The sequence below is a fragment of the Sinocyclocheilus rhinocerous genome, unplaced genomic scaffold, assembly GCF_001515625.1.
Source record: "Sinocyclocheilus rhinocerous isolate Xijiao unplaced genomic scaffold, SAMN03320098_v1.1 scaffold62, whole genome shotgun sequence".
In the NCBI taxonomy this organism is placed as follows: Eukaryota; Metazoa; Chordata; class Actinopteri; order Cypriniformes; family Cyprinidae; genus Sinocyclocheilus; species Sinocyclocheilus rhinocerous.
In genome coordinates, this window is record NW_015656585.1 from 382,216 (window position 1) to 391,649 (window position 9,434).

Below are 9,434 nucleotides of genomic sequence, written 5' to 3' on the forward strand. Positions count from 1 at the left end.
AGTAACAGAGTTGTTGTTGGGGCCAGAACCAAATTTTTATGGGTGAACCTCACACAATGAGCCCTACCTAATGTGGTACCTATAGTACCTAAAGTGAACATTTGAAGGCTGTGTTTTTTGTCCCCCGCTGTAGGTAAGAGTGAATACTCCTGCTTTTACAGCGTTACATGCGTTTGTCCTCTCAGCAGCAGAGGGCGCTGTTGATAGTCACAAGCATTTCAGCAGATGGCGCTGCAGGCTAATGCAATAAAACCATTACCAGCCTTTGATATGCTCATTTAAGTTTAGCTCATGCCGTAAATAATTTCATAATATATTTTTTTAAATTATATGTTTCTTTGATATTCAAACCCAGCTTTGCATAGAATAAGAGGGCAAAATTAAACCATTTTAATGTTTACTACGTCAATGTATCGGTTTTTAGTTGCTTTGATATCACTCAAAAATAAAGTGTGTAAGAAATAGGCTTGGTAAATAAGCTAGACAGGCCATAAAGAAAGTGTTACAGCGGACTGAAATTTTGATACACATTGGTATCTTTTATTAATCAAAGAAACTTGTACAGACAGTAGAACTGACAGAAAATACTCTGCATGTAAACTACACATTTGCAGGTAACATTTACAGACAATAGGCTACTCAGTGCTGTTCAAATCTGATGAACTCGGAAGTACTGATGGCTTAAAGAGGACAGATGATACCACCATTTCCCTTTATGGGGACCTTTTAACTTATTTTAGTGATTTTGTGGAAAACTATTGGTGGACGATAAATAGTGAATCATAAATCATCGAATTATGTTATTCTGAATGTCATATCCTCTAATCATTTGTGTGTATAAATTTTTTATACTGTGTTTATCTCTACCCCAGTGATACTGAGAAAAAATATGTTCTGCATATGATAGAAAACATAACTACGTAGAATTAAAATATTTAGAATTTCCATGGCACACTTCCAAGATTTCTGAAACAAAATCCTATTTACATGACAAACGCATACAATATATCTATTTACATTAGCCATAGGCTCAAACGAAGTTACAAAACTGAAGTACAGTAAAGAGCAGTTCAATTTGAAACACCTCCATAAAACCCCAGACACTTTTGGCCACATGACCAGTTCTACAAAATTGGAGGAAAAAGATACAGAGCACTTGATACTGGAACCTGTTTCATACAAGTCAATATCAAGTATTTCCTGTAAGAAGCTCAGATCCTCACTTTTACATCCACACTCACAGTGGACATTTAGAAATCTGCTTATGCAGGAATTTAATATACAAGAAAAGAAAAAAAGAGACAGCAAATCACTTTGAACTATACAAATGTTCAATTATAATACCACTACTAATTTGTAGTATAAACCTTGTAGCATAAAAAAAGATGAGAACCTAATCATAACAAATATAAGAAATAACACAAAACAAATGTAACCATTCATCTTCTAGTAATGGAAAAGCAGCTTGTTTCAAACAACATAAATCTACTTTAACACTGAAGTTTGTTGTATAAAAACATGCTCTCTAAAATGCCCGTACAAGAACTTTGCGATTTTACAAATTTATACAATATTAGGTATAATTAATCAAACAAAAATGAAGGCCGATTAACCGAAAATAAAAAACAGGCATATTTTAAGACCAATAAATACCCAGTGTGTACATTTGAGTACAGTGTATTGCGGTCAATAGTATTACATTTTTTTTAAATTACCTCCTTCTTCTTCTTCATTATTTTTAAGATAATTTCTTGTGCCCAAATTTGAAAATAAATGGTGAAAGAAGTAGCTATAAATAACAAAATATCAATAAATTAAAAAAATATGGTTAGTACAAGAGGCATATAAAAGACCTTCAGTGAGCAGGCTTATGGTGCCTTCAATTTTTTTGTTTTTTATTTGAACTGCTCCGGTATGTGTCCAATTTGCGACTGCATGCTAGTGGGAGGACTGGAAATGCCCTCCGACCAGTCAGACATGTTGGAATGGGGCGACGAGCTGGACCACTGGTCCGGTGAACCTGGAGAAGGCGTGAGGAAAGGGTGGTCAGGCACTTGGAGTTGGTGGCTGGGGGTGTTGGCGTCCATTGGGGCTAAGTAACTGTGCTGGGAAGGTGGCGTCAGGAACTGCGTTCCCGCCATACTGGGACCCAGAGAAGATGGGTTCAACAGCTGGGTCTCCTGGGGGATGATGGTGTGGATGGGCATGCTCTGCTGGAGCTCCAGTCCACCCAACTCACCGCCGAGTAAGTTCTGGCTGGGTGGATTGGAGCTCTGGTGCTGCAGCTGGATGTTCGTCTGCTGCGGTCTCTGTTGCATGTTCTGCTGCATCTGCTGCATTAGATGCGGCTGCGTGGTGAGGTGTGTGTTCTGCAGGCTTTGATAGTTCATCATCTGAGACAGCGTGGCGGGACGGCCATTGTGAAGAGACGCCATCAGGCCAGTTTGGTGAAGGCTGGCCTGACCTGAGGCGTTCCTCATGGCTCCGAATTGATTTTGCAGACCCATGCTATTGTGCATCCGCCCGAGCCATTCGCATTGGCCGTTCATGATGCTTGAGCCGTTAGATCCGGCCACTGGAAGATGGGTGAGACATGGGGGTAACGGATCAAACTGAATATGGGCCAGGTCTTGCTTGTTGCCCATTCCCAGATGGCTGACGCCCATGTGGGTGTCTGAGATACCCTGTAAGTGATTAAGCGACATGGAGGGTGATTGCTGAAAGGGTGATGTCATCAGGGGTGGGGAGGCGACGTCAGATATGTACCCGTGGGGCGACTCCAAGGAATCGACCGGCGAGAGCACAGCTGAGCTGTCTAGTAAGTTTCCCTTTCCATCCTGTGCCTTCTTTTTCTTGACTTTCATATCTTTGCCATCCTTGCAACCGATGCCTTTTGCGTTTGGCTTGCGGGGTTTTTTACTTTGTACGGAGGGCTTCATGCTACCCATGAAGCCGTTGGGGGAGCAGAGAGGTGGGGAGAGGGTGGTGCAGAAAGGGGCGCTGTGCATGGGAGGGCTGCGGACTAGGTTGTATTCGTCGATGAGCCGCACAATGTCGTGATGCATTCTGTCCTGAGCGATATCCCGTGGGAGCCGATCCATGTGGTCCGTGATCTCTCTATTAGCGAAATGCTCGAGAAGAACTTTAGCAGTCTCGTAACTTCCTTCTCTTGCCGCCAAGAATAGAGGAGTCTCCTCCTGAACGTGGGAAAAGAATTGGTAAGCCAAGAGCATTTTGAAAAAATGAAAAGTTTTTGTACTATGTGAGTACAAATATTATGTGAAGCGTGTTATTTCAAAAATATCATAGCATTATTTGTGATACAAACTAATAAAGTGCTGCTTACCTTATTGTTTTGCATATCTTTATTTGCCCCGTTCTTAAGCAATACTATCACTGCATCTAAGTTGTTCACAGCGGCTGCCCAGTGAAGTGCAGATTTACCTGTAGCATAAACAGAAACCGCTTCAGCATGTGCTCAATTACATTTACTAAGAAACCAACAATAGTAATATATGTAATTGAGATAAAATAGTAATAAATCTAAAAAATGTTTAGTATACATTAGCAGTAAAATCTCACCATATTATATGTGACCAGTGAAATGTTTGGACAAAGCTACTCCTTCTTAATTATTACTATTTTACACATTTTAGAATAATAGTAAAGTCGTAAAAATTAATAAACAAATCAAATTAAATATTGTCGATTGTGTACTGATGAACAATATGAATACATCAAAACTTACACTAGCCATCAAAAGTTTGAGGTTGCTCAAATATTTTCAGTGTTTAATGAAAGAAGTCTCTTATGCTCAACTGCATGTATTTGAACAAAATACAGTAAAAACAGTATTATTGTGAAATTTTATTACAATTTAAAATAATTATTTTCTTTTTTAATATATTTTAAAATGTAATTATTCCTGTGATAGCAAAGAATCATTACTCGAGTTTTCAGTGTCACATGATCCTTTGGAAATCATTCTAATAAGCTGATTTGGTGCTCAAGAATAATTTCGTAATATTAATAATGCTGAAAACAGTTTTGCTGCTTAATATTTTTGTGGACGCTGTGATACACTTTTTTAGGATTCTTTGATGAATAGAAAGTGCAAAGGAACCGCATTTTTTTAATTAGATTTGAATTAAATTGATCAATTTAATGCAAAATAAAAGTATTAATAAAAAAATCTGATCCAAACTGAATGGTAATGTATATCTTATCTTCTCCCAACCAACTTCATGAGGTGCCACCTGGCCTTTGCTGGACACTTTTTTGTTGTTGTTGTTGGTTTAATGTTTTCTGATTTAACTTGTAGATGTAATAATAATTAATAACAATAATATGTTTGACAGTGTTTGAGTATGGCAGTGTATTAGTCATACCAGAATCATCAATGGCATTGACATCAGCATGGCAGTTGATGAGTTCCTCCACCATGCCCTCGACCGCAAGTCTTGCTGCCAGTATCAGAGGTGTAGTGCCATCATGCATGCGGGCATCCAGGTCTGTGGCACGGTTCCGTATCAAAATCTGCATAAGGACAAAAGTTAACATGTTTCAGAAAACAGAGATAATGATGCAGAAATCAGTGGAAATACATAATGTTAAAGGGGTCCTATTATGCTCTTTTACAAAGTCTTGATTTTGTTTTGGGGGTGTACTAGAACAGACTCTCATACTAGGTTGTTCGAAAAACACATTATTTTTTTCACATATTTTACATTATTACAACAACTCTCTCCTCAGTCTGGCATGAACGGCTCGAATAGTTCCTGTATCAAATGAAGGCCCGCCTTCTGAAATTGGACTTTGAGCTTTGTAACTTCGCAGATCTTTTTTATGCTCAAACAGCAACATTACAGACTAACTAAAGTTGAAAAAGTGAAAAAGCATAATAGGACCCCTTTTAAGCATCCTTATTATTATTATTCTGTATTTCCTCACATACCTGGAAGACCCCTTGTGCATCTGCAGCCACAGCAGCATGTAGTGGAGTCCGTCCCATATTGTCCTGGATGTTGGCATCTGCACTGGCCTCCAGGAGCCTTTTTGCAGCATCTGAGCGGGCATAACGGGCAGCCAGGTGCAGGGCTGTCTCACCCGTACGGTCTGTCTGGTTGTGAAGGTTGGCACCTTGGTAGATGAAATCATTGATGACGTTGGCTGAAGCATCCTCCTCTTCCTCGCTGTTTCCTGTTTCTAGCCCTCCTCCACTACAAGATGCAATCATGAGAGGAGTAAAGCCATCTAGAAAGGAAAAAGAAAGTGAAGATGTTATGTTTACAAGCTTTATACTAAGGTGACATTCATTTTTCAAATTCTAAATTCCATTATGACCAGTCTTCAGGAGAATTTTTTTTCTCCATATTTCAGGTTTCCATCGTTATTTGTACTATACAATTTGAAGAGAAAACACTGAAAGTCCACTGAAAGAGCAAAGAAATTTTCTTTGAGTAGCACTAGTCTGAGGCCAACCTAAAGAAATGTTTTCCTCAAAGTGATGGACCAAAGTAACGGCAAAGAAACAAACAAATTGAAGTTGGATTTGATGCACTCTCTTTCTGAATCGCCCCAGATGGCTTTGATAACGGATTGTAATCAAGCGTGGAGGTTTGGTAAATCTCAGGGACGAGGGCCGCGCTTTGAAATTTCAACCACTGGTAAAACAGAGTATTATCACCTCTGAGAAGCTGCTTTCTTTGCTGACTTCGACAGGGGCTTCTCTGCTTCAAAAGAATAGCTATTCCCAGATCAGGCCTGATTTGGTCGATTTAAAAACATCAATCCACACAAAGAGAAAAAACAAGGAAAAACTGCTCGCAAAGAGAGAGAGCAAAAGAATGTTGCCTTTGACAATCTTAAAGTGTTGTCAGGGGGTGCTTATAGAAAGAGAGGATGAGCATATCATAAAGAGTTTAATTAACAAAACACATGTAAGCAGAATGATATCACAGGATGAATCGGTAAGGCTGGTAAAAAATGTGCTCAGTCCCCAGGGTTTACAGCTTTCAGTCAGAGCCTTTGAAGTGGATTCTTTTCCCCAAAGGGCCCTGAGCATTAACTCCTACTTAGAACTCAATTCAGTTCCTCATCCCAGCACTCCACAGCGTGCGCACACACATCATGTGTAAACCGGAGAACAGGTGTAATCAATAAGCAAAGAATTAGAACTACGCAGACAGAAATCAAGTAATATGATTTCCCAGCAAAAATATAATCAGCCAAAATATTCTATTTATCTACCTAAAAATTACCTAGTCAATGAGGCCACATTTTTTATTTTTGTATATATAACTTAAAGCAAATATAATAAAGTTAGAATTTTGAATGAATAAAATTAATTTTATAATATTTTTAATATCAATACTTTAATTTAATTATAATCAAATTATATTATTATAAATAGAATTTAAATGTGCATGAATAACATTTTATTACAATTACATTTAAATCTATTAAATTATTGTATTAAATATTAATTAAAAAGTCATCAATACCCAATAACAAAGCCATTATTACATGGGGAAAAATATTAAATATACAACAATGCCTAACCTGGTCCTCGGGCATTGACATTCATGCAGTCATTCTCTGTCTCGCCCTGAGGGGGTGTGGGAGCAATGGATGGGATGCGTAGATCTGCTGCATCCAAGTGCTGCTGTGTCCACTGCCGGTGATCTGGCTGATGGTCTAAATCAAGCATCGCCTGCTCCTCAGACTAAAATAAGAGGATGAGACATTAACAAATGAAAAACAAACATCTGAATTAATATTATTAATTAATGCAAGAGTACTAATTGTAAGACGCTTCTACAGTATGTGAATATCTTGTCAGTGAGAAATGTGTTGCTCTGCTCACCCTGAAGCGTTTGGTGTCTGATGGTTCCTCTTCTCCCCATTCATTCTGGGTGTCATCCATTAATGAAATGTCTGAACAGTTCTTAAGTGGCCTGTTTTTAGAAAAAGTATCCATTACTTTAATACTTTAAAGACTGTTCTCCAACACCAAAAGCCATCATAGGTAATCAACCTCCACCTTCTTCCTAAAACCACTTAGTTAATTAAATTAAACTCAACAGATGATCATCACTTAAAATGAAAAACTTTCCCTCCATAATAGTTTGTCCCTTCAACCTCGACCCCCAAAGATAACGCAACTGACCTCAGACCGACGGAGTCTTCGCCGACCGGCTCCCTCCTCTTCTTCTTGCTGGGCTCGCTGGTCTTGAAACCCTCCGGAAACCAGAGTTGACCGTGTTCCCGGCGGCGTTTACGGGACGCGACCATTCCCACGGCGACAAAGGCCAGCAGCGCCAGTCCTGCCAGAACCACGTAGACTGGATAGAGCTCTATAGACGACGGTCCATCAATCTTACCTGCCACAGGAAGCACAGTTGACATGTCAAACCCACAGAAGAGACAAGAATGTGTTCCTCACGCAACGATGAGACACAAATTGGAAGACGATTAGGCGGACAAACTACGGCAAGGCACGCGTTCGTAGTAATCAGAATTGCTAACCGCTTCTCATCAAAAAGAAGGAGCTGGCAAATAAGAAAACGAAGAGGACAGAAAAAAGAGAAAAGAAAGAACACCTCCTCTCCCCCTTCTCAGCCCAGGGTACCAGGAGACAACTTTACCAGTTCTTCTTTAAGGGAAAAAAGGGAGGGATTAATGAACTTCAAATTACCGCGCACACTTTAAGCTGTAAAGACGAAGGATTTATGAGGATTTTCGAGATAACAAAGACTCCCAACTTCTAGCACACTCCCGATCAATTTTTCTCCTCTCTTTTTTCATGCTCTCTCCACTAACGATTTTGAAATGATAAACTCTGCTCACCTAAACCCTTGGAGATGCATTAAGTCCTGGTACATTCAACAAGGTTAAGGTTGCAACAGCCCCCATCATTTTAGATTCAAACCATGAATGGGCTGCATGCGCGTTTGTGAGAGTGTCTTGTTGGACCAAATGAGTTGACATGATTTGCATCAATTAACTATTTTTGGTGCCTGGAGCCAGCGGATCTGCCCTCAGACTGCCGCATTGATTGTTTAGTCTGTCTAATGCACAAAGAACATTTGCTTCATTGTTATATGGAAGAAACGTACAAACTTCAAAGTGATCCCTGTAATCCGCGGTAGGAGGTGGTGGGGTTAAAGGTTGGGGAGGGGAGGTTGGTGCTGAATACATTGAGTAAGATGGGAGGCCTAGTCTTGATTAAGGGCATTATGGGAAGACGTGAGGCACACGACAATGCTCGTGCCAAACACTCACTTGTGACAGCCTCGATTACATAAGGCATATTTAGATTGCCGCTGGAAGCCAGGGCTCCGAGGAAAGCCGCCACGTCGTTGGCGCTCTGGAAGCACTCGGAGGTTTGTTGGTAGCATTGGCGGTTGTCAATCTCCAGATATACCACCGAGCTGATGGAAATCAAAAGCATGATTTTATTGATTTTTATTCAAACACATTCTTAAAGCATACGAGGCCTCGACTGTCACATGCGTACCCTTTGATCTGCATCTCGTCCAGTTCTCGGCGTTTTCTCCCTCCTTCCACCACTATATTGTAAATGCTGCTTTTTACGGAGCTCAAGACGTTGCTGGAAGCATCGTTCCAGCCATCTAGTGATCGTTTGATGTTGTGCTTTCTCAGCTCCTGCTCGTTGCCGTAATAAGGGTAGATCATTTCCTCTCCCTTGCGGTCGTGCCGGAAAACAACGTTGGTGTGGAGGACCCGGCTGAGCTCCCGCAGAAATCCAAAGGAGTTGTTTCGGAGCTGGTCGGGTAAAATGTGGACCACCACAACTAGGAGTCCAGCAGCTAACTTCTCGGGTATGTTGCTGGAACAGTCCAGCCCGTCCCATTCACACTCTGCGTTATTGCAGCCCTGGTCACAGTGGCCATCTGCATAGTGGTCTTTGCAATACTGGTCATAGAGTGGACTGTGAGAGAGGAGAGCAGAGTTTAGAAATAGCATTCATTCTCGAAAACAGAGCTAAAAAGCTTCTGATTCTGGTTTTAAAGGATTTCTAAATGGTCTTGAGAGCTGGACTACAAGTCTGTACTGTAGATCTTGGCCAAGCTACCATCTAACAAAAATACACCAGAGTGATTTAAAACCAAGGACCAGCTGCATAAACAGCTATTATGTGTCTTGAGAACTAGTTTGACCAACTAGCATTAAGCTAAAAGATAATCACAGTCTTAGTTTTCATTCTCAAATGGTGTATGATTGAGATACTATTACAGTTTTCATTAATATTATAAATAATAATTTATTTTTATATTTTCCATTTTCATTTTAGTTCAAATTTTAGTCATTTTGTTGGGTGTTTTTGTTATTTTCTTTGAAAAATGCCTGTTTTTATTAAATTTTTTATTTTAGTACAACAAATTTTAAAATGAAATGAAATAATATATACA

At 39.8% G+C, this 9,434-nt stretch overlaps 1 protein-coding gene across 3 annotated transcripts in view; it reads right to left on the minus strand.

Annotated features, from left to right (window-relative positions):
- Positions 1 to 1,761: 1,761 nt before the first annotated feature.
- LOC107720248 (neurogenic locus notch homolog protein 1-like) overlaps positions 1,762 to 9,434 on the minus strand; it is a 56,879-nt gene continuing 49,206 nt past the window's right edge. For 2 of the 3 annotated variants that reach the window (XM_016527897.1, XM_016527896.1), the window contains 9 exons: positions 8,519 to 8,953; positions 8,284 to 8,432; positions 7,169 to 7,385; positions 6,866 to 6,956; positions 6,562 to 6,724; positions 4,955 to 5,253; positions 4,389 to 4,536; positions 3,347 to 3,444; positions 1,762 to 3,197 (listed from right to left, as the gene is read on the minus strand). In XM_016527897.1, the coding sequence (XP_016383383.1) occupies positions 1,896 to 3,197; positions 3,347 to 3,444; positions 4,389 to 4,536; positions 4,955 to 5,253; positions 6,562 to 6,724; positions 6,866 to 6,956; positions 7,169 to 7,385; positions 8,284 to 8,432; positions 8,519 to 8,953 (2,902 nt within the window). In that variant the 3' untranslated portion in view covers positions 1,762 to 1,895. The remainder of the gene's footprint in view (positions 3,198 to 3,346; positions 3,445 to 4,388; positions 4,537 to 4,954; positions 5,254 to 6,561; positions 6,725 to 6,865; positions 6,957 to 7,168; positions 7,386 to 8,283; positions 8,433 to 8,518; positions 8,954 to 9,434) is intronic. The other variant, XM_016527898.1, reaches the window with a different exon arrangement.